We start from the raw sequence: 25,973 nt of genomic DNA on the forward strand, positions 1-25,973 counted from the left end.
CCTTTGAAAGAGCACCGTACTTAAGTCCACACCTCCACCCTATCCCCGTAACCCCACCCAACATTTTTGAACATGAAGGGGCAATTTAGCACGGCTAAATCCACCTAACCTGCACATCTTTGGACTGTGGGAGGAAACCGGAGCACCCGGGGGAAACCCACGCAGACACGGGCAGAACGTGCAGACTCCGCACAGACAGTGGCCCAAGCCGGGAGTCGAACCTGGGACCCTGGAGCTGTGAAGAGACAGTGCTAACCACTGTGCTACCGTGCCATCCAGTTGGACATAGTTGCACATTGTAAACGTTTTGCGAATATTTTCTGCATCTTTACTGGAATGAATTTTATACATAAAAGTTTGGCAATAACACCACCCTTTTTCAATTCAAACTCTGTTTTAGCCAATTCAGTAATGGTCAGTTCATCCCTGTTGACCTGGTTGTAAGAGTGATAAAATTACTATGAAGAGAGACCCCATTTCATTGTTAAGTTATATGGCTAGAAGCTTAGATAAATGATTAAAAATTCAGCAGATTGAGGCGTTGTAAACAATAATCCGTGAGCGGTACCTGATATCACTCTCTTTAACCTGACTGTCTTCCAGCTCCTCCATATATTTTTCACCTTTCATCCAGTAAATTATTGGGTTTACCGAGCTGTACCCAAAGAAGGCCCTGCAGATCAGACTGGCTGGACGGCCTATTAAGAAAAAAGACAAAGAGAATTTTCAGATCACAGCATATTTCTCGCATGTTCAGCGTGTGCCTCTGGGTGCATCCAAATTTATATCAGGTTAGACCCACCAAAGGGGGAATCTTCAAAGGAAATTGGATTAATCAGTTTCGGTATTGTAGTCTTCTAACCTCTTCCATTGTTTGATGTGAATCATTGAGTCAGCTCCCCCTAGCATTGCAAATCATAGCCTTGCAATGCTGCTTGAGCCCTCGCATAAAATAACCCATCAAATATTGATGTCCTTTTTCAAAAAAGTGCACACTGGGCAGATTCTGTAGCCCGGTGGTCGAACTCCTGTTATGGTTGGTTCAATAGAGCCATGCAGGGATTTGATCCACAATATGTTCGTCAGCTCCCAGTCTCATCGTGTGAAAAACCATTTCTCCTGTGGACAGGGAGGCTCGACACTTCCACCCTCTTCTGTGAAAGGCTGGCGTCAAACAGTTAGAGCCACAGGCTGCAAGTTGTTTGGGCCTCAGAGATGGTGGGAGGGATTGCAGTAGTAATGCCATCAAAGAGCTGGATCAGATAATGAGGCTCCGCAAAGTCTCTTCCCACATTTGTTTGACACTGAAGGGAATGGTTGCTTGTGTGTGCCACACTCAGCAATCACAGCTCTCCCCCCAATCTCCCATCATGCATTTGTTACTAAAAAACACAGGAGAAGTGTAATGCCATTATCTGTCAGAACTCTTTAATTGGTTGCACTTCCATTGCACAAACCCTAGTGCAACCCGCAACCTCACCCCCTGAAACACCAGGTATACCAGCTTGCCAGATCCTTATCCTAGTGAAAATGGGGCGGACAACTGTCTCAAATGCAAACTCCCTGTTTACTTAAAGCAGTTGTGGGTCCCACCCCTGCCTGAGGTGGAGGCGGCTGTTGGAGAAAGCAGTCACGTTTGACTCGCAAACTCCAGAATAAAGTCCTGCACCCATCACCTTACACACCCTCCTTCAAAAAGCACTTCCAGCAATGCATGTATCACCCATCATCTGGAATCGTTCATAACCCTGGGATTTAGAACTGGGGAAGGACACAGCGGATTGGCGGCCAGAGATTCTTTCTGTCCCTAAGCTTCCGGAGATACTCAGGAGTTCAGGGTTTACATTATCGTATCATCTAATTTGTCTCTTTAACTTTTCATGTCATTGTCTGCACCTACACAACAACTAGTACCTGTCACCCCTCCAACTTATTACATTAATCCTCTGAATACTGGTGCAGCTACTCAAACATTGCTTTCTGATCTGCATCACCTGCAGCATATTAAGATATCAAAGTTGTGGCGCACAGTAAGCTCAAGCTTGTGAAATATTGACATCAGGGAGATAAATGATGTACAAATGTGCATACATTATAAGCAAACCAGCATTTTGATTTGAAGGATACAGTTTCTCATCTGTAAATAATGTGTTCCTTTAAACAGTGGAAAGAGTCATGTTCAACAGCATGTGATCACCAGTGTCAGAGGCGCTCACACCGACTTGTGCAACCGCACCACAATCGAATAGAAAAAGATTTGTTGGTTGGCATGAAAGGTGAGAGGCCGAATTAACGCTCTATGTCACTGTGCTTGCCATTTCATTTGAGATTGTCTCCCCCCACCCCCCACACTCTTTCTCCAACATCATTTTGTGGCCTGCCCATGTCAAGGACTTGGGGATGGGTTGGTTCAGTTGACTAGATGGCTAAGAGAGTGGTGCATAATGATGCCTAGGGCATAGGTTCAAACTCTGTAAAGGCTGTCATAGTTCATGGAGACCTGCATCCTGAGCTCTGTGCATGTTGCAGAGTGGTGTCCCTCGTGCATTATACCAACTCATGACTCTCCAACAGAGAGAGAGATGTTTGTGGGCTATGGTAAATTACTTTACGTTGAGCACCATCTGCCAAGATGTACAAGGAACTTTCTTCAAGGCTTCTATCCCTACTGTCCAATTTTAAAGGGGTGCAAGAATCGATTAGTCCTCTGAATTTTCTTTTTGCCCCTTTTCTTTAAAAATAGCTGTGTTGCAATCAGAAGATACTTTCCTGAGACATTTTACCTCGAGTCCTGCGTTCACAAATTCTATAGCACAGAGCATCACCATAACAACGCAGGCCATGACACCTTCCAGTGATATTTTGGATTCACTAATAAATCCAAGAGGTGCTGATAGTCACAGAGAACACAGGTACAGGGTAATTGGAAAAAAAAACAGAGGTGCCATGAAAAATGTTTTATTTACATAGCGAATTGTTGTGATAATAATAATCGTTATTGATACTGAAGCGAGGTTGTAGTCCAATTGAAGGCTTTAATGAACAAGTAGTTACCCCAGCAGCTCCGGTACAGAATGACTGCTGTGGGTGAAACACAGACTCTTATGCTCCGCCTGCTGGGCGGAACCAGCAGGCAGGTTCCACCACTCATACTACAGTGTAAGGTACATCCCACCTCGGTACCGCGATACCCCTAATATAGCCTACCACAGTTATTATTGTCACAAGTAGGCTGACATTAACACTGCAACAAAGTTACCGTGAAAACCCCCTAGTCGCCACATTTCGGTGCCTGTTCGGGTAAACAGAGGGAGAATTCAGAATGTCCAATTCACCTAACAACATTTATTTTGGGAGGAAACCGGAGCACCGGAGGAAACCCACGCAGTCACGGGGAGAACGTGCAGACTCCGCAGATAGTGACCCAAGCCGGGAATCGAATCCGGGACCCTGGAGCTGTGAAGCAGCAGTGCTAACCACTATGCAACCGTACCGCCATTGTCTGGTGTGTGCTGTCTGAAAGGATGGAATAAGCAGATTCAATACTAAGTTTCAACTGGGAATTGGAGCAACATATGAAGGGAAGCATTGGGAAAGCTCTGGGAAAAGAGAAAGGGGTAATAAATATCTCTACCAAAGAACGAGTATAGAAACGAGGTGCCAAATACCCTCATTCTGTGCTGCACTATTCTCTGATTCTGTAAACTCAGGGATTCTTGACCCAGAGAGTGGTTGGAATGGTCAGGCGGCACGGTGGCACAGTGATTAGCACTATTGCCTCACAGCTCCAGGGACCCGGCTTCAATTTCGGCCTCAGATGAATGTGTGGAGCTCACATGTTCTCCCCGCGTCTGCTTGGGTTTCATCTAGGTGCTCCGGTTTCCTCCCACAGCCCAATGATGTGCAGGTTAGGTGGGTTGGCCGTGCGAAAAATTGCCCCTCTGTCCAAAGATAGCCAGGTTAGGTGGGGTTATGGGGATAGGGTGGGGTAGTGGACCTAGAGGGCCATTGCAGACTCAAAGGGCCAAATGGCCTCCTTCTGCACTGTCAGGATCTATGGTTCTTTTTTTTTTTAAACTTAGAGTTCCCAATTATAATTTTTTTCCAATTAAGGGGCAATTTAGCTTGGCCAGTCCACCTACTCTGCACATCATGGGTTTATGGGTGTGTGGCCCACACAGACATAGGGAAAATGTGCAAACTCCACACGGCCAGTGACCCGGGGCTGGGCTTGGATGGGACCCGGGGCTGGGCTGGGATGGAACCCAGGTCCTTGGTGCCGTGAGGCTGCAGCTCACTGCCCCACCGTGCCATCCTAGTTCTAAGGTTTTAATAGCCCAGATGCATTTCAGGGAAAGCAAGCAAAGCGCAGGAGGGAGAAAGGAACAGAGAGATTTGTTTATAGGATGTGGTGAATAGAGGTGAAGAGGGGTAGAAGAACCTATGTAGAGCATAAACACCAGCATGGGGCGATTGGGCCGAATGGCCTGTTTCTGCGCTGTTAACTCTTCGAGCCAAAACTTGCAATTTTACAACATCTTAAAATAACCGCTGAGTATGTGGTGTCATGTGAGAGTACCTTTAAGAAATGGGTGTTTATCAGTGATGTCAGAGTGTGGGTGGAGCTGGGCTGTCTGTCAGCTTTTTACTTTTGTTTTAGGCTGTTTGCTGCAGGGTGTGCTTTAGTTTCGTTTTCAGAGCTGGATAGCTGCAGTCACAGCCAGAAGGTGTATGCTTCTCTCTCTCTGTAGTCTAAAGACTATAAATCGATCCCTTGGTGATTTAAAACTACTAACTGCTCTCAGTAGTGACTTTAACCTGATGTGCTTCTGTTTAAAGTTTTTTTTTTAAAGTCTTATGGATATTAAAAGGACTGCTTAAGGATTACTTAGTGTTGAATTCTTTGGCGGTTATATTTGAATTGATGGTTGCTAAGATGTTCACTGTATATTTTAAAAAGGTTAACTTGAGTTCATAGAATAAACATTGTTTTGCTTTAAAAAATACTTTTCCATTTCTGCTGTACCACACCTGTAGAGTGGGCCGTGTGCTCCCCATGCCACAATCTATTAAAGGTTGTGGGTCAGGTGAACTCCATGATACACTTTGGGGTTCTCTAAACCCTGGCCCATAACAAATTGGGGGCTCGTCCGCGATAAAGTCTATCTATTGGATTGGCTTAGTGAACTTAAAGACAGCGAGGGGTGAGCATATTGTGGTTGCTTTTCAGGTGTGGTATTCCACTTTAAATGGGGAGAGTGTTGTGGACAATGGCTCTTTCAGAGGCTCTGAAGATATTGGGGGTGGAGACAGTCACACACAGTACCTTATGGACAGAGACTAAAAGCAGACTGTTAGATTTGGCAAAAACATTGCAGTTAACATTACCTGACAAAATGCGAAAAGATGAGGTGATTATGGTGGTGGCTAAGCATTTAAAGTTGCCTGAGATACAGTTTGACTCATTGGAAATGGCAAAAATTCAGTTACAAATTCAACAAATGGAACATGAGAAAGAATTAAAGCAGCTTGAATACGAAAGAGAGGAAAAAGAAAGAGAGAGAGTGGAAAAGAGAGAGAAAGAGATAGAGAGGAAAAAGAAAAGGAGAGAGAGGAAAAAGAAAAGGAGACTTTGAGTTTAGTGCTAGCGTTGCAATATTTTCATATTTATGTGACCAGCAATCCATCTGACACCATTATATATACTGATCATAATCCATTGACGTTTTTGGAGCGATTCCGGAATAACAATGCAAGACTGTTTCGCTGGAGTTTATTGTTACAGCCATTTCATTTTAAAATGGTACATGTGGCAGGACGAGAAAAGGTGATAGCCGATGCTTGGTCATGAATGTGATGAACGGAAGCATGTTCAGTTGGTGGGACAAGAACAAAAATGGACTATATTATTATACCTGATCGAGCGTTGTGTTTTTTGAAACAAAAATGTATATTTACTGTGTGCATTTCTTAAAGGATAGTAAAAAGGTGAAAAATTAAACCATCTTGACGTTGATGGGTTTCTGTTTCTTGGGGGGAGGTGTCATGTGAGAGTACCTTTAAAAAATGAGTGTTTAAGAAATGTACTTTTAAGAAATTGGTGTTTATCAGTGATGTCAGAGTGTGGGTGGAGCTGGGCTGTCGGTCAGCTTTTTACTTTCGTTTTAGGCAGTTTGCTGCAGGGTGTGTATTAGTTTCGTTTTCAGAGTTGGATAGCTGCAGTCACAGCCAGAAGATGTATGAGTCTCTCTCTCTGTAATCTAAAGACTGTAAATCGATCCTTTGGTGATTTAAAACTAATAACTGCTCTCAGTAGTGACTTTAACCTGATGTGCTTCTGTTCAAAGTTTTTTTAAAAAAGTCTTATGGATGTTAAAAGGACAGCTTAAGGATTACTTAGTGTTGAATTCTTTGGGGGTTATATTTGAATTGATGGTTGCTAAGATGTTCACTGTATATTTTAAAAAGGTTAACTTGAGTTCATAGAATAAACATTGTTTTGCTTTAAAAAATACTTTTCCATTTCTGCTGTACCACACCTGTAGAGTGGGCCGTGTGCTCCCCATGCCACAATCTATTAAAGGTTGTGGGTCAGGTGAACTCCATGATACACTTTGGGGTTCTCTAAACCCTGGCCCATAACAGTGGCAATGTGGGATTGGATTTGTGGCCAACTGTGCAAGAGACTGGGAGTAACTGCCACTTTAAAGTAATCAGCACAATGAACTTTGTCTCTAATTCCTTGTCTGGGTTCAAACCATCTGATAGCAAAGAAATATATCTTAATCGCCGTTGCCAGCTGGGCTCAAAATGCAAACCTTTTAAATTACTTTCGCCTGTTATTAATTAGTGTTATTCCATTATAATTTTCCTGTTATGGTTCTGGGCAATCTAATCACCTCTTCCAATGGGATCCAGGTGCATGACCCTGATTTAAAAGGGATCTTAAATCACTGTAATGCCCAACCTTCCTCAACTATCTGATGGTGACTGTTAAATGTGCAATTAGGGAAATGATTATCTTGTGTAAAAGATAAACTGCAGGCTGAGGAATTACGTTGTGGTGTAACTGACAGTGGCAGGCACTTCAACCGAATTAACAATGGCTGCTGCAAATATATTTGTTTTTAATTATTGCAAAATGAAAACATTGGCGGACAGTGCTTCATTTAATTCACTTTATTCAGCTTTTGAGTTTTTTTAAAAAACTAGAGGTCATTTCAATTCACCTACAAGGAACGAATCTCTTAATCTCACAAACTGCAATCAAAGCTACATTAACTCATTCAAGTTGACTGCTATCTCCAAGACTACTTCTCTCCAAGACATAGTCGTTAACCATTTGTAGAATGAGCGGAAAGTATGTCCGAGGTAAAAAGAATTTATGTTATTCTGCTGGGCATGTTGAAATTACAATATGAAAGAAGATAGGAATGAGATAGGAAGATCCTCTTGGTGACTGGCGATAATCATTGCTTGCAGTTTTACAGCATTTGCTGTAGAATGTTCGGAGTTGCACCAGTCTGCAACTTGCATTTGGAAAACAATGGACAAGAGCCCTCAGTACAAATAATTCAAGTCCATGCAGTAGAATCTGGGCCAGAAGTACTGAGTTTGGTTTTACTTGGGTGTGCTGACCTTACTTGACTCAAGTTGAGGCATCACAACTGGCGTTAGCATAGTTGTATAGTTATTCAACAGGGTCTGTCAAAACTACAAGGAAAGGGTGGATGGAAGAAAGTTCCCATTGAGAAGGTGCACTGGAAATAAATGCGATCAAAAAGGCAACATAGAGCAGGATGGGGAGAGATGTGGGATAATTCTCCCCTTTTCTCATACCCTCGCTGATTGCAACAAAATGTATTTTTGAGAGTGTTTTAACCGCTTGAGTGCTGTTACTTTAAAGAATAGACATGATATAAGTTTTTTTGTAAGTTTAAATCAAAAGAAAAGATAAATGATTATTTCTCACACCTCGAATGTAATTGCAGCAAGCACTCACTCCTCACACAGACTAGATACACACACATAAGAAAAAATGATTTCTGAAGCTGTAACGCACATTTAAATGACTCAAGTAGGCCACTTCTTTAAACAGTCCTTAAGGTGTTGGTTGGTTGAAAATGTTGCAGGCCTGAAGCATTCTCTCTTGGCTTCCTGAAGGCAATAGAGGTTGGATGTTTCTAGCTATCCAGCCACAATTGTGGTTGAGGCTCGAGATGCATGCCCGGGGAGTACATAGCTTCCCCTCTCGCAAAGATGAGTGTATATATAGCTTCAGCAGGACAGCGAGTTTCCCCATGGTGAAGGTGCTATGGATAGCACCATATGGCTTTGCCAACTCTGTATCCAAATGCAGAGATGTACCATGACCATGAAGGAATCCACTCCCTGAATGTACAGTCGATGTATGGCCATTCTCAAGATATTTGGCTACTGAATGCTTGGTGTCCTTGCAACAGTTACAATGCTTTTATTCTGGCCCAGCCCGCTATGCCATGGTGACTTTATAATATAATTATAATAATCTTCAGCATTGTCACAAGTAAGCTTACATTAACACTGCAATGAAGTCACTGTGAAAATCCCCTAGACACCACACTCTGGCGCCTGATCGGGTACATGTCTAATTCACCTAACAAGCACATCTTTCGGGACATGTGGGAGGAATCCGGAGCGCCCGGAGGAAACCCACGCAGACATGGGAAGAACATGCAGACTCCGCACAGACAGTGACTCAAGCGGGAATTGAACCCAGGACCCCGGCGCTGTGAGGCAACTGTGCTAACCACTGTGCTACCCTGCCGCCTGACTTGACATACCATGTCAAACTAGAAGCTGTCAGGGGTTTCCGCAGACCACTTTTCTGGCTTATGACTGTGGTGCACAACCCAAGCACCTGTGGGCAAAATGGCAATCAGCAGTCAGGCTGATTGGGTCATAAGCAACATCATGGGCACGGACAGAGCGACAGTGGTGGGTGCATGAATGCTGTCATCCCAACGGTGGGCATTAAGTCTGGCCGTGACACCATTCCACTCCCCTTGCGAGGGGGTGGGTCAGTTACCTCAGTAAACCTAACAATCTGCTGACGGACAGACTATTGGTCTACTGTGAGAGCTGATAGTAGTTCTTTTTCGGGACTTGTATCCACATCCAAGATGGCAGAAAACTGAAATCTCATGACTTTAGGCGAAGCTTCCGCTGCAGCAATCAGATTTTGGGTGGCCCCCTGCTTGTGTTCAATAGAAGCTGCGCCATTGACCATGAGACGCGACACCACGGTTGGGTCTGCAAATGTTTTCATGGCATTGGTCATCGCTCCCATGCTGGAAAGAATGGGTTTCAAAGTCCAGCACAAAACCCTGTGTCTAGTTGGTGCCAGACTTGCCAACAGTGAGAAATGCATCTCTTGCATGACTGCCGATGCACCATTTCCCCCCTGACCCAACAGCAGGTCACTTGCGCCTGGTCCCTAACCAGGTGCAGATCCTACCTCTATGTTGCCCTCTAAGTCAGGCCCACTCTCAGTGTCTGAGGTGGTATCTGTGACTGTGAGATTGAATGATGAAGTTTCTTCATCATCAGATGGCAAATATTGGGTATTGGAAAGGTTGGAATGCAGATGGTTGGGCTACTGTTAGAACTTGCACCTTGACACACTGGTATCCAGATGGCATGGTGGCACTGTGCTTAGCACTGCTGCCTCACAGCGCCATGGGCCCGGGTTCAATTCCACCCTTGGTGACTGTTGGGGTGTGGAGTTTGCACTTTCTCTCCATGTCTGCGTGTGTTTCCTCTGGATGCTCCGGTTTCCTCCCACAGTCCAAATATAATTAGGTGGATTGGCCATGATATAATTGCCCCTTAGTGTCCAGGGATTTGCAGGTTAGGCGGGGTTACGAGGATAGAATGGGGGTGTCTGCTCGGGATAGGGCGCAGGCCTCATTCTGCACTGTGGAGATTCTATCCACAGCCAAGAAGGCAGCTGCCTACGAGCGCAGCACAAGACTAGCCTTGCAAGGCAACAAGCATGGCACTCATTCATCACATCACCTCTGACTGCTCCCACTGCCTTTTCAGTGTCTGAAGGTCAGGATAAAGGACAGCTCTCCTATCCACCTCCCGCACCTGGAAAGTTAACTTGCGCCAAGATTTCGTCCCCAGGTCAAGCTCGCAGAACTGGGAGATTTTCCAGCTCTGAGATCCAGACTGTTAAAAATGCCCACCCGCAGGTTGATTGGGGGGATGGGGGTGGGAGTTGCAGGGGGGGGGCATGGGAGGAGGGGGAGAGCTGGGTGCTGAAACACTCAAGGCACCCTGACATGAGTTGGGGCAGACAATTATGCGCGGTGTGGAGACGGGCTGGTGCATGGTCTGCCTCTGAGCACCAGTTCTGTGTTTTAATAAATAAATAAAAATAATAATTAAACAAAAAAACAGTCCTCCAGCCCTCTCCCTCCCCATACATCACGCCAGTCTATGTCAACCTATGGTCCTTCATCCACTCCTTCCCAGGGTAGAGGGGCCAATTACCAGGGGGCATAGGTTTAAGGTGCAAGGGGCAAGGTTTAGAGGAGATGTGCGAGGCAAGTTTTTTGCACAGAGGGTAGTGGGTGCCTGGAACTCGCTGCCAGAGGAGGTGGTGGAAGCAGGGACGATAATGACGTTTAAGGGGCATCTTGACAAATACATGAATAGGACGGGAATAAAGGGATACGGACCCCGGAAGTGTGGAAGATTTTAGTTTAGACGGGCAGCATGGTCGGCGCAGGCTTGGAGGGCCGAACGGCCTGTTCCTGTTCCTGTGCTGTACTTTTCTTTGTTCTTTGTTCCTCATAGTTCCATGCTCCCCATGGAACTTAGTGCCCCTCTATCCACCCCCAAGCCAACGTATTGACAACTCATGCCAACCCATGCCCATTACCCACCGCCCTTTGTCCTTACCCCCTCCATGACAACTCACCTAGTATCCTTGGACAGTTCATTGACAGCTTTGAACTGGCCGCATAACTTCGATAACTTTGACAGGTTTGACACTTCTTGGACACCTTTGACAGGCTTGGCAGCTGGGCAACTCACTAACAGTTCGTTGACAGCTTCACAATTCCTTGACAGCTCCTCGACAGCTAGAAAGTTCCTTGTCAGATGAATAGCACTTTAACAGTCCCTTGATAGCTGGACAGCTCTTTGACAGCTTGACAGTTCCAATTATTTTGTGCTTAAGAAGTACATAATCATGTTCACTTTTAATAGTCCCAAAGGGTGCCTTGATGTCTTGGGACCCTATCCAAAGAGGTACCCTGGCTATCCAAACACGCCCACCAAGTTCAGACCTCTTCTTATCTGTTCTGTACTGTGTGCTCCTGATTCCACATTCCTGTTCTTCCAAAACCCCACTTTGGTGATTTAAATGGCCAGCTGTCTCCACAAATCCAGCATGCATGAACCCACTCTACTCCCAGCCCGCTGAAAAGATTGGAAATGCAGGGATCAGAGGGGTGGGAGTCCGAATCATCGGACATTTCCAGGATTTTCGCCATGATGGAGAGGTTCTCCCTCTCTCTCTCTGCCGTGGTGAAAATATGGGCCTTCATTTCGCTCCCTCCAAATGCAGCCAGACCTGCTGAGTATTTCCAGTATTTTCTGCTTTAATTTTAAATTAAAGAAGAAATTCCATTATCATTTATTTAATCTCCAATAATCATGATTTATTTTATTAATCCTGAGAGACAAAGATAGCAATCGAGAAACAAAAATGTATTTCTACAGCTGATGAGACACGACAAGATCCTACCGCGGAACTTAGTGATACTGAATGTGTTTGAACACAGTGAAGAGGTGAGAAGTGGTCTGCGAGTTCCCTATTGGCTGCAATCTAATGGCCTCGCCGTGCCTGGCTTGCAACACGATAAGGCTGGTAAATCTCGCAAGAGGAGCTCGTTACCCCCTCGTGCGCATCGCGATCTGGAACCAGCTCACAATGGGTGGGTTCTAGATTTACATATTTAATTGATCGGGTTCTAGATTTGCATATTTAATTGTACAGTTGAGCTCACTAAAATATATTTGCACTGGAGTTACCCTAATCACCAGATCTAACGACTGTGCCTCTGAGACCTCGAGCAGGCGGTGTTTAGCACTAGTTTCCACAAACATGTACCAGGCATACCAGCACTTAATAATAATCGCTTATTGTCACAAGTAGGCTTCAATGAAGTTACTGTGAAAAGACCCTCGTCGCCACATTCTGCCGCCTGTTCGGGGAGGCCGGTACGGGAATTGAACCCGCGCTGCTGGCCTTGTTCTGCATTACAAGCCAGCTGTTTAGCCCACTGTGTAAACCCGCCCCTTAACTGGGAGGGGTCTCCCAGGCAATCGGGAAACCAGTGGGTACTCGGGCTCTGCGGAGGGGGTTACGCTAGCACTGCTGATGCCAGCTGGCACTGTGGCACTGCCAGCCTGGCACACGAGCAGTGCCACCCGGAGTGTCACCCTGGCAATGTCAGGGTTCCCAGATGGCAGTGCCAGTTTGTCAGGTACACTTTCCGGATGCCAGGCTAGCAGTGCCAAGGTGTCCAGGTGGCATCTTGCCCATGCCAGGGATCAGGCCCGGGGGTGGTCTGCTCTTATGAGGTGGGGTTTGGGGGGCTCGGGGAATCTCTAATTAGTACGTTGGGGCATTGGCAGGGCCCGGAGTATTTGGGGGGGGGGGGGGGGGGGGGATTCCTCACCGAGGCCCAGAACTGAAGCTGAGTCCCATTTAAGCGGGGTCATTCTCGGTGCTGTGAGTGCCAGGAACCACCCCGCTCAGCGCACCCAAAACATGACTGTTTCATTTCCATTAAATCATGTCCCATACATCTAGCACTGAAAACTATTAATGTCATTTATTTAAAAAGTATGTTGGCTAATACTCTAAAAGCAACTGAAAGCTTACTGTGTTAGGGCAACCTGGGTTAGTGTGTGGGCAATTCCAATGTCTGGATGTTTGTGGATTCGGTCATGGTTGAATTTTTTAAAATTTGTTTCTAGGATGTGAGTGTCTCATTGTCCTTTGGAAAGTGGTGGTGAGCCCCTTTTTGAATGATTGCAGTTCATTTGGTGTAGGGAGGGTATTCTGGGATTTTGAGCCAGCAGTAGTTTCGGAACGCAGCTATAGTTCTGGATGGTGTGCGACTTGGTAGGGCTCATGCAGGTGGTGGTGTTTCCTTGTCTTGCGGTGTTGAAGTAATCTGTTTGAGAGCAAGGCTTTCCTGTCTCTGGGGAGCAGATATAATTCTGGCTTCGCAGTAAAATTAATGCAATTCCTGGCTAGGCAAACAGCCCAGCACAACTCAATCAAATTTCTCACCCTGGAATATTTTGCCGGGCATTCCTGTGTTGTGTCAATGAGATACGATTGGGCTGCTAGCCCTTCTGCCCAGGAGTGGACCCAAAATATGATTTCCTCATCAGCGCAATAAATTTACATTGTGACCCTCAACCTGCTGAAGAAGCTCTCGGAAATTGGCCCAGATTATTGTTGTGTGTGTATTTATCCTGTATTTATTTCTATCTCCCCGCACACATTGCAAAGGTTAGTAGCGGACCCTTCAATACCTCAATTTGATTTTCGCATTTAAGGTTTTCTGTGTGAACTACAACTGCAGGCTTGCTGCATGCAAATACATCATACTTCGGAGCAGAATGATTTAGGCTACATCAGTTGGTTGCAAGCTGAACTTCGGCAAGCTGCATAAGTGAGTTATAATAGTTTATTTCATTCGTTGCATGGCAGTTATCAGCTCTATTCAAGCAAGGCTTAAGCAAAGCCCTTTCTTCCACTGCCACTCTCTAATATCCTCTGTTGCGGATTCAAGCAACTGAACATATGTTACAAGTGTTCAAATGAATTAACGCAAATTTCCACTAACAATTTGTTGAATGTGGGCTTAATTGCTTTATCTCTGAGGGACAATTTGCAGTTTATATATCTTTCAAGCTCCAGTGGGACTGGAATATAGAGTTAAAAATACAAGACTTCATAAAAGGGTTATGTTTTAAACTGTCTCTTTTAATTTAAGGTAAAACAGAATGTCCTGGAATGGGCAAAAATCAGACTTAATTCTCCCCAGAGATAGGCAAGGTAAGATAAAGTCGCCATAGTCCCAGGTGACCATAGGCTGTTTTTCACTTTGAGGGGGAGAGCTAATTTAACCTGAGGATCACCACACTTCAGGCAAGGGGCTAGGCTGAGAAGGTGGCCCTCCATGAATAATCTCAGAGACAGTATGGGAATTGAACCTGCACTGTTGGCATTGATCTGGATCATGAACCAACTGTCCAGCCAACTGAGGTAAACCCGGAGATAGGCACATGGGACCTGGTTGCCCTGGGGAAAGAGGACCAGGCTAAATTTTATAAGAAAATCAAGGGCCAGTTTTCACATTTTTGTCACAATTGAGGGACAACATGGTCTTTCTGGACTTGGACTCTCAGACTTAGAGACCTGAAAAGAGGGAGAGAGAGATGCTGCTTGGTGAAAAAGCAAAAATGCTACAGCTAGGCGAGCAGGACACTTATAAGAATTGGTTTACAGATCAGAAAAAAGATAGACCAACTTGAATATTTGGATACTCTGAATTCTCCCTCCGTGTACCTGAACAGGTGCCGGAATGTGGCGACTAGGGGCTGTTCACAGTAACCTCATTGCTGTGTTAATATAAATCTACTTGTGACAATAAAGATTATTAAAAATAAAGGAGGGCCTCAACCTGTTGTTGAGCAGGCCACGCAGCCCCATGCTGCCTGGCAACCAATAATTGTTATTGAATTGTACCCAGCCGGCATGGGCGATGTAGCTGTTTCCATAACTGTATAAAATGTTTATGATTACATATGTCCAGCGGACAGATGCTTTGAATTTCCAGCGGACTGCTCCCCACTAGCGTAATGACTTGTTTGACGTTGAAGCATACCCGGGTGTTGAGTGATTCCTCTGGATTAATTCCCGCTAACAACATCAAACCCTATAGTATCTGATGCCGACATGATCTTCCCAGAAATGGCCAATGAACAGGGTGTCTCTGCGTTTGCTGTCCAGTTAGGGATTGTGGGTGGACTGTGTAAAAAAGGTAACATCACAATAATCATGGGGTACTTCAATATGCAGGTGGACTGGGAAAATCAGGTTGGTAGTGGACCCCAAGAAAAGGAATTTGTGGAATGTCTAAGAGATGGTTTTCTGGAGCAACTTGTGACAGAGCCTACTAGGGAACAGGCAATTCTGGATTTGGTGATGTGTAATGAGGCAGACTTGATTAACTTAAGGTGAAAGAACCCTGAGGGAGCAGTGACCACAATATGATAGAATTCACTCTGCAGTTTGAGAGGGAGAAGCTGCAATCAGATGTAACGGTATAACGATTAAATAAGCGTAATTACAAAGATATGAGGGAGGAGCTGGCCAGAGTTGATTGGAAAAGGAGCCTAGCAGAGAAGGCAGTTGAACAGCAATGGCAGGAGTTTGGGGGATTATTCGGGAGGCACAACAGAAATTCATCCCAAGGAGGAGGATGCATGCTAAGGGGAGGACAAGGCATCCATGGATGCCGAGGGAAGTCAAGGACAGCAAAAAAGCAAAAGAAAAAGCATACAAAGTGGCAAGGATTAGTGGGAAGCCAGAGGTTTGGGAAGCATTTAAAAATGAGCAGAGGACAACGAAAAAGACAATAAAGGAGGAGAAGATGAAATATGAGTGCAAGCTAGCTAGTAATATAAAGGAAGATAGGAAGAGTTTTTTTCAATATATAAAAGGTAAGAGAGAGGCAAAAATTGACATTGGACCACTGGAAAATGTGGCTGGAGAAATAATAATAGGAAACAATGAAAGGGCAGACGAACGTAATAGTTACTTTGTATCAGTCTTCACGGTGGAAGATGCCAGTGGGATGCCAGAGCTCCAGGAGAATCAGGGGGCAGAGGTGAGTGTAGTGGCCATCACAAAGAGAAGGTTCTGGGGAAAGTGAAAGTCTGAAGGTGGATAAATCACCTGGACTGGATGGACTACACCCCAGGGTTCTAAAAGAGATAGCTGAACAGCTTCTGGAGGCATTTGTGGAGATCATTCAGGAATCACTGGAGGCAGGAAGGGTCCCAGAGGATTGGAAAGTGGCTGTTTAAGAAGGGAGGGAGGCAGAAGATGTGCATGATAAAATAGGACTGAGTCAGCACGGCTTTGTCAAAGGGAGGTCATGTCCGACAAATCTGTTAGAGTTCTTTGAGGAGGTAACAAGGATGTTAGACAAAGGAGAACCAGTGGATGTGATTTATTTAGATTTCCCGAAGGCCTTTGACAAGGTGCCGCATAGGAGACTATTAAATAAGTTAAGAGCCCATTGTGATAAGTTAAGATCCTGGCATGGATAGAGGATTGGCTGTCTGGCAGAAGGTAGGGAGTGGGGATAAAGGGGTCTTTTTCAGGATGGCGGTCGGTGACTAGTGGTGTGCCTGCTGGGACCACAACTTTTCACAATATACATTAATGATCTGGAAGAAGGAACTGAAGGCGCTGTTGCTAGGTTTGCAGATGATACAAAGATGTGTAGAGGGACAGGTAGTATTGAGGAAGCAGGGGGGGTTGCAGAAGGATTTGGACAGACGAGGAGAGTTGGCAAAGAAGTGGCAGATGGAATACAATGTGGAAAAGTGCGAGGTTATGCACTTTGGAAAGAGGAATTTAGGCATGGACTATTTTCTAAATGGGGAAATACTTAGGAGATCAGAAGCACAAAGGGACTTGGGAGTCCTTGTTCACGATTCTCTTAAGGTTAACATGCAAGTTCAGTCAGCAGTTAGGAAGATAAATGCAATGTTAGCATTCATATTGAGAGGGCTAGAATACAAGACCAGGGATGTACTTCTAAGGTTGTACAAGGCTCTGGTCAGACCCCGTTTGGAGCTTTGGGCAGTTTTGGGCCCCAAAGCTAAGGAAAGATGTCCTGGCCTTGGAAAGGGTCCAGAGGAGGTTCACAAGAATGATCCCTGGAATGAAGAGTTTGTCATATGAGGAAAGGTTGAGGACTCTGTGTCTATACTCGTTGGAGTTTAGAAGGATGAGATGGGATCTTATTGAAAGTTACGGGATACTGCGAGGCCTGGATAGAGTGGACGTCGAGAGGATGTTTCCACTTGTAGGAAAAACTAGAAGCAGAGGACACAATCTCAGACTAAAGGGACGATCCTTTAAAACTGAGATGAGGTGGAATTTCTTCAGCCAGAGGCCGGTGAATCTGTGGAACTCTTTGCCGCAGAAGGCTGTGGAGGCCAAATCACTGAGTGTCTTTAAGACAGAGATAGGTAGGTTCGTGATTAATTAGGGGATCAGGGGTTATAGGGAGAAGGCAGGAGGAGAAACATATCTGCTATGATTGAATGGCAGAGCACACTCGATGGGCCGTGCGGCCTAATTCTGCTCCTATGTCTTCTGATCCTATGGTATAGGTGGGAGGGCTAATCGGAGTGCCCAGCAGAGGTGGGCCCTGCCGATGTAAGTAGGAGACCACAAGGGCACCTCAAAATGGAGGCACCCTCTGAAGACTGTCGAAATTTTAAAAATGAAGTATGTCCAGAGCCATCATTGCGAAGAGGGAGCCCAGCTACAGGATTGCTGGACGCGTCAACTGGGGCCCCCTGATCATCACTGCTCTGGGGTAGGGGGATTTAGAAGAGGTGTTGATGGTCCCTGACCTACTGATAGGGGGGCATCTCTAGGTACCTACTGGCATTGGAGTCAGCGGCGAGGCCCATCGAATGTCAGGAAGATCCCTGAAACTTCACAAGTTTGCCCTCCCAAAGTGGGCAATTAATTGTATAATTGGCTACCCATCATTGCTGAACCATAAGCCAGTGCCGGTTTAGCCCAGGCTCACAATCCCCTGAGAGAATAAAATTCTCCTCATCTCTGCCTTGATGGAAGACAGCTTATTCTTTACTGTTTTCGCTTGTTTTGGACTGTCCCAAAAGGGGAAACATCTTTTCCGCATCCGCCCTGTCACGTCCCCTCAAGATCTTATATGTTTCACGAAGATGGCCTCTCATTCTTCAAAAGTTTAATGGTCCCGGGTCCAACCTGTGCAAGCTTTCCTCGAAGGATAACCCCCTTATTCCACAGACCAGTTCAGTGAACCTTCTCGAAACTGCTTTGAATGCAATGATGTATTTTCTGAAATATGATGTGGAGATGCCGGCGTTGGACTGGGGTGAGCACAGTAAGAAGTCTTACAGCACCAGGTTAAAGTCCAACAGGTTTGTTTCGAATCACTAGCTTTCGGAGCGCAGCTCCTTCATCAGGTGAGTGAAGAGGTGGGTTCCACAAACCATATGTCGACAAAGTCAGTGATGCAAGATGTTACTTTGAATGCGAGTCTTTGCAGGTAATTAATGTTATATAACGTGATTGTAATACGTTGTTACTCTTTTGCTTACTCCCAGAATGGTCTGATGGTTGTAGTCCAATGAAACTTCAATTTACACAAATAACATTGAATGAAAATTGAATATAAATACTAATGAGTTTGTTCACTCTTCACAACTATAACTGATGATAAAGTAAATCAGAAGAAGTATTAACTATGTTTAACGGCACATGCCAACTATGCTATATCTCTCTAACACTACCTCGTCACACCTGGTTCAAAGAGGCGGGAAGATCCTCTGAGTTCAGTTTATATACATGAATCTGGTGCTGCCATCTAGTGGTTGTCTAACACTATGATAAAGTTGTTACCCTTTACATACCAGCAGATATACAGATCACTACAATTACGTCTTTACAGGTCCAGACGGTACGACTGGAGTGGGAATAATCACAGGTTTAAGAGGTGTGAATTGTCTCAAGTCAGGACAGTTGGTAGGATTTCACACGCCCAGGCCAGATGGTGGGGGGCGAATGTAATGAGACATGAATCCAAAGTCTCGGTTGAGGCCGTATTTATGCGTGCGGAACTTGGCTATCAGTTTCTGCTCGCCGATTCTGCATTGTCACGCGTCCTAAAGGACGCCTTGGAGAACGCTTACCCGAAGATCAGAGGCTGAATGCCCTTGACTGCTGAACTGTTCCCCAACTGGAAGAGAGCATTCCTGCCTGGTGATTGTCCTGAGATGTCCGTTCATCGATTGTTGCAACGTCTGCATGGGCTTCAGTACGGTGTTCGTTCCAAGGGCCAGTGCAGACTCGATGTGCCAAATGGCCTGTGTTATGGGCCAGGGTTTAGAGAACCCCAAAGTGTATCATGGAGTTCACCTGACCCACAAATTTTAATGGATTGTGGTATGGGGAGCATACAGGGGTGATACAGCAGAAATGGAAAAGTATTTTTTAAAGCAAAACAATGTTTATTCTATGAACTCAAGTTAACCTTTTTAAAACATACAGTGAGCATCTTAGCAACCATTAATTCAAATACAATCCCCAAAGAATACAACACTAAATAATTCTTAAGCTGTCTTTTTAACATCCAGAAGACTTTAAAATAAACTTTCAGCAGAAGCACATCAGGTTAAAGTCGAGCAGTTATTAGTTTTAAATCACCAAAGGATCGATTTACATTCTTTCGATTACAGAAAGAGACTCTAATACACCTTCTGGCTGTGACTGCAGCTATCCAGCTCTGAAAACTAAACTAAAACACACCCTGCAGCAAACAGCCTCAAACGAAAGTAAAAAGCTGACAGACAGCCCAGCGCCACCCACACTCTGACATCGCTACAGTAATAAACATCCATTTCTTAAAGGTACTCTCACTACAGATACTTATATACACACCCATTTATTAACACTCATTTCTTAAAGGTACTCTCACATGACACCTGCTCCTGCACTGTAAATTCGATGATTTGCCGCACCTGCATACTAACATTTTGTGATTCATGTACCAAATCTCCTTTAGCACAACATTCTGTTATCTGCTGCTCCAAAAGTCACAACTGGTTTTTCCATGGTTTTTCCTGAGATCCTTGCTAAATGTGGAATGGTGTCAATTTGATTCAACGAGGAAAAAAAAAACAAATTCTTACCAAAAATATATGTATATATATAGTAGAGAGTGGATTAAATTGCCCTGCTACTGCAAATTGGTATGTACACCAATTGTTTGCAACTGAAAATGAAACCTCAGGGAGGTACTTACTTGCTTTTTCCTTTATTCCATTATTTCCACGGCCGACATATCGGAGAAAGTGTAAAGGAATTTGGAGAAATCAATCGCTTTTCCGCTGCTTTTCACTGCTGCTAAATTGAACTTCCTTTTGCTTGTCACTCGCAACAATCTATTTTTCCTCCTCATTGCTCTTGCACCAGAAATACTTCCTTACACCCTGTCCTCAATCAAGGTTGGATCTCCCATGATAACTGTGCAATGCGATCCTGCTCAACTGAACTATACAAATTAAGGGCATTTTTCCAGCACCCTTGTTTCACTGTTGATTTTGAAGTTGATTGTTCAAGTAACAATTTGTTTTTTAAAATTGTGCTGAGGGCAATACGTCAAAGTACACTGAATTGCTTTGTCCCTTAGTGGTGCGCATCATGGTTAAGGATAACTTTGTTCATTTTAGCCTGCAATTATCTTTGTCACTGAATATTAAATTGTATTAATGAAGTCTTGGCTGAAACATCCTGAATTATGGGTACTGGGTGGCATACCCAGCTCCCAATAAAGAGAAAGATTTGCATTTATATAGCGCCGTTCACAATTTCAGGATGTCCTGAAGCACTTCACGCCAGTGAAGTCTGTTTGAAATGCAGCTGCTGTTTTGCCATGTGTTGGGGGTCTAGATAGGCTTCTTTGGGGCTTACCTATTCTCCCAAGGTAAACTGCATGAGACTGTAGCTTGTTCAAATTGTTACTCTTTATTTACTGCTACTATGCACATATCTGCATGAGGTTGAAACTTCTCCTCCCTCCAGATCTCCGCTACTCAATCATGTGCTGTCACATGAGCATTATGTCAGCATCCTGTGCTTTTGATGTTAACCCTTTAATGTACATCTCCCTCCCCCCCCAAGTCATTACCCTTAATATATTTACATCGTCCTACCTCACCTCAAAGTCTCAGGCTTCACAGGGTTAGTCCCTGAGGTGCTCTGACCAATCTCCCTGATCTTGTTCTGATCTCTTTCTGAGGTCAGGAATGTTCCATGTTTTCTCTTCTATCAGTGTGGGTGCTTTTCTCCTGGGTGGCTGTAGAGCTTTATGTTCCTTCTCTTTCTTTCTCTTTAGGATCTGAGTAGTAATTCACGTTTCTATTGGCTTTCTCCCCCAAGGATATTAATTACCCACAGAGCACTGTGGGTAGCACTGTTGTTTCACAGCGCCAGGGTCCCTGGTTCGATTTCCAGCTTGGGTCACTGCCTGTGTGGAGTCGGCACATTCTCCCTTTGTCTGCATGGGTTTTCTCCGGGTGCTCCGGTTTCCTCCCACAAGTCTCGGAAGACATGCTATTAGGTAATTTGGACATTCTGAATTCTCCCTCCGCATAGCCGAACAGGCGCCGGAATGTGGTGACTAGGGGCTTTTCACCGTAACTTCATTGCAGTGTTAATGTAAGTCTACTTGTGACAATAAAGATTAGTATATTATTCTTTCTCCTAATGGGGTACGTTGGGCTATCTCAATCCTGTATGATCTTGGTCGTGGAGCTCTTTCAACAATTGTGCCTTCTCTCTGTGGACCTCATAGCCATATTCTCTCGCTGGGCCTCAGCACTGTATCTTAGGTGCATTGTTCCTGGGCTTAAAGTTTCAAGCCTGCTTGTTTCTCTGTTCGTCCTCACACTGTTTTACCCTCTCATCGACATTTGTGTTGCTGGCTTTAGGTTTCTCTGTCAGAGTTGAAAGTTGCATTCACAATCTTCTTCCCATCAATAACTCTGGTGATGAGGAGTCATTTTGTAGTGGTGTGGTGAACACCACTAGTGGTATATTATATGTATTACTGCACGTATATTAGAGGTACGATGGTAAATCCCTGCCTGCTGGCTCTGCCCAGCAGGCAGCTTATAAAAGTGTGTGCTCTCCTGAGCTGCAGCCATTCTGATTCCAGCTACAGGAGGCACAACATCTTGTTCAATAAAGCCTTGATTGTTACACCATTCTCATCTCATGGTAATTGACGGTACATCAAGTGGCGAGTTTCAGTAAAATAGAAGGGCTAGATTAAGGCCTTCATTCTTCTTCAGCAAATCTTTAATGGTTTGTACACCTCGCTCAGTTTCTTCATTTGAACTGAGCCTAACAAGATGAACTGGTAACATAACTAAATCTGCATTCCTCCGCAAAATGTTGGAATAAATCATTCGGATATTGTAGCCCATCGTCTGACACTACAATGTCTGGGATGCCATGTGTTGCACAAATTGTCTTCAGTGATTGAATGGTTGCTTTCGCCATGATGCCATGCAATCTGTTTACTTTAATCCACCTTGAGTAGTAATCAATGACAATAAGGAACATTTTCCCCTTGAAATCAAATAAATACACCCCAGGCATTCCTACAGTCTTGATGGAACAGTCATGAGTGATAGTGGTTCTTTTTGCTCTTAGCTGTTTACTGCACATTTAAGTCTATTAAAAGTTATTTCTTCTATAGCATGAGTAATGCCTCTTTCATGACATATTTCCATCTCTGAATGACTGAAGTCTTTGAAGGCTATCAACCCAAAATGTTCTCAGTATGACTATTGTCTCTTTGAAGACTATTAAATTGTCAGTGAATGTGAGATGTTTTGTGCCGTTCAAAGTATTGACATAGTACTGGATCACTGAGGATGTAGTCTGCTCATCTTGCAAGACAATATTCTCTTACATTTGTCACCTTGCTGGTGCATTTGTTTTATTTCCTGCAACATTTTTCCAGCAGCTATTAAGTGTTGAGCAATTAGGAATATATATGCTTCCGATTCCTCAGTGAAGTGTAAATGCTCTTGTTTGGTTCCATCTGATGGTATCCATTACAGTGTGTCTCCTGTCTTTTAATATGTCCCTTGAACATACTCTGTTATGGAGTCATATATCATTAATCTTAATCTGAATTACTGGATTTTGGGAGGCATATTTGCAATTTCTTTCATTTTATGAAGAGTGACTAGTGGCTTATTATCTGTTTTATTAATAATAATATTAATAATCTTTATTAGTGTCACAAGTAGGCTTATATTAACACTGCAATTACGTTATTGTGAAAATCCCCTAGTCGCGGCATTCCAGCGCCTGTTTGGGTACACTGAGGGAGAATTCAGAATGTCTAATTCACCTAACAAGCACATCTTTCAGGGGCTGTGGGAGGAAACCGGAGCGCCCGGAGTAAACGCCTGCAGACACGGGGAGAACGTGCAGACTCCACATAGACAGTGAACCAAGCCGGGAATCAAACCCGCGTCCCAGATTTTGAATTGGTTTTGAACCCATAATATAGCCTGGGAAATGTTTGTCTTCCCATTGTGTTGCCAATGCCACTTTTTCGATTGTGCCTTATCTTTTTCCCATTTCTGACAAGGAACTTGAGGCACAATAAAACTGGTCTAGGTTTGCTGTCTCACTGCACTTGCAATAACACTGACACCCAGGCATCTGCTGCTAATATGGTTCTGGATTGTATTGTGCCAAGATTTCAGAGGAGATTAAAAGTTGCTTAATCTATTCAAAAGCATTTTTAGAACAACATAGAACATAGAATATAGAACAATACAGCGCAGTACAGGCCCTTCGGCCCACGATGTTGCACCGAAACAAAAGCCATCTAACCTACACTATGCCATTATCATCCATATGTTTATCCAATAAACTTTTAAATGCCCTCAATGTTGGCGAGTTCACTACTGTAGCAGGTAGGGCATTCCACGGCCTCACTACTCTTTGCGTAAAGAACCTACCTCTGACCTCTGTCCTATATCTATTACCCCTCAGTTTAAAGTTATGTCCCCTCGTGCCAGCCATATCCATCCGCGGGAGAAGGCTCTCACTGTCCACCCTATCCAACCCCCTGATCATTTTGTATGCCTCTATTAAGTCTCCCCTTAACCTTCTTCTCTCCAACGAAAACAACCTCAAGTCCATCAGCCTTTCCTCATAAGATTTTCCCTCCATACCAGGCAACATCCTGGTAAATCTCCTCTGCACCCGCTCCAAAGCCTCCACGTCCTTCCTATAATGCGGTGACCAGAACTGTACATAATACTCCAAATGCGGCCGTACCAGAGTTCTGTACAGCTGCAACATGACCTCCCGACACCGGAACTCAATCCCTCTACCAATAAAGGCCAACACTCCATAGGCCTTCTTCACAACCCTATCAACCTGGGTGGCAACTTTCAGGGATCTATGTACATGGACACCTAGATCCCTCTGCTCATCCACACTTTCAAGAACTTTACCATTAGCCAACTATTCCGCATTCCTGTTATTCCTTCCAAAGTGAATCACCTCACACTTCTCCACATTAAACTCCATTTGCCACCTCTCAGCCCAGCTCTGCAGCTTATCTATATCCCTCTGTAACCTGCTACATCCTTCCACACTATCGACAACACCACCGACTTTAGTATCGTCTGCAAATTTACTCACCCACCCTTCTGCGCCTTCCTCTAGGTCATTGATAAAAATGACAAACAGCAACGGCCCCAGAACAGATCCTTGTGGTACTCCACTTGTGACTGTACTCCATTCTGAACATTTCCCATCAACCACCACCCTCTGTCTTCTTTCAGCTAGCCAATTTCTGATCCACATCTCTAAATCACCCTCAATCCCCAGCCTCCGTATTTTTTGCAATAGCCTACCGTGGGGAACCTTATCAAATGCTTTGCTGAAATCCATATACACCACATCAACTGCTCTACCCTCGTCTACCTGTTCAGTCACCTTCTCAAAGAACTCAATAAGGTTTGTGAGGCATGACCTACCCTTCACAAAGCCATGCTGACTATCCCTGATCATATTATTCCTATCTAGATGATTATAAATCTTGTCTCTTATAATCCCCTCCAAGACTTTACCCACTACAGACGTGAGGCTCACCGGTCTATAGTTGCCGGGGTTGTCTCTGCTCCCCTTTTTGAACAAAGGGACCACATTTGCTGTCGTCCAGTCCTCTGGCACTATTCCTGTAGCCAATGATGACATAAAAATCAAAGCCAAAGGTCCAACAATCTCTTCCCTGGCCTCCCAGAGAATCCTAGGATAAATCCCATCAGGTCCCGGGGACTTATCTATTTTCAGCCTGTCCAGAATTGCCAACACCTCTTCCCTACGTACCTCAATGCCATCTATTCTATTAGCCTGGGGCTCAGCATTCTCCTCCACAACATTATCTTTTTCCTGAGTGAATACTGACGAAAAATATTCATTTAGTATCTCGCCTATCTCTTCAGACTCCACACACAATTTCCCATCCCTGTCCTTGACTGGTCCTACTCTTTCCCTAGTCATTCGCTTATTCCTATTTTCTGGTCCATGTTCCAGCATGACTATCGACCCTGCCTCAGCAGCTGTTTCACTGACTGACCTGTGCTGACATTATGACTACACTGTGAATGGTCGGACTCTGGAAAGTATTGCAGATCAGAGTGCATATCCACAGATACCTGAAGGTGACAGGACGGGGAGATAAGGTGGTTAAGAAGGCATTTAGCTACTTGTCTTTATTAGGCAAGGCATAGAGCAGGGAGGCCACGCTGAAAAAGTACAAAATGCTGGTTAGGCCACAACTGGAGTACCTCGTGCACCCACCCCACTTCTGTTTTGTCCAGACCTTTTATCATCTTATTTCCTCAATTTGATCTCCCCTCATTCTTCTAAACTCCAGAGAGTGAAGGCTGAAACTGTTCAGTCTCCCCTCATACGACAAACCCCTCATCTCTGGAATCGAAGTGGGGTCAGCGTACATTTGCATGGTAATATCTCACAGACTGGACCAAGCCCATTCTAAATCTGG

The 25,973-nt window shown here is 44.6% G+C and overlaps 1 protein-coding gene across 3 annotated transcripts in view; it reads right to left on the reverse strand.

Annotated features, from left to right (window-relative positions):
• il1rapl2 (interleukin 1 receptor accessory protein-like 2) overlaps positions 1-25,973 on the reverse strand; it is a 1,171,280-nt gene that overhangs the window by 79,368 nt on the left and 1,065,939 nt on the right. For all 3 annotated transcript variants that reach the window (XM_072505900.1, XM_072505901.1, XM_072505902.1), the window contains one exon: positions 569-698. In XM_072505900.1, the coding sequence (XP_072362001.1) occupies positions 569-698 (130 nt within the window). The remainder of the gene's footprint in view (positions 1-568; positions 699-25,973) is intronic.

Source organism: Scyliorhinus torazame, chromosome 5 (genome assembly GCF_047496885.1).
Source record: "Scyliorhinus torazame isolate Kashiwa2021f chromosome 5, sScyTor2.1, whole genome shotgun sequence".
NCBI lineage: Eukaryota > Metazoa > Chordata > Chondrichthyes > Carcharhiniformes > Scyliorhinidae > Scyliorhinus > Scyliorhinus torazame.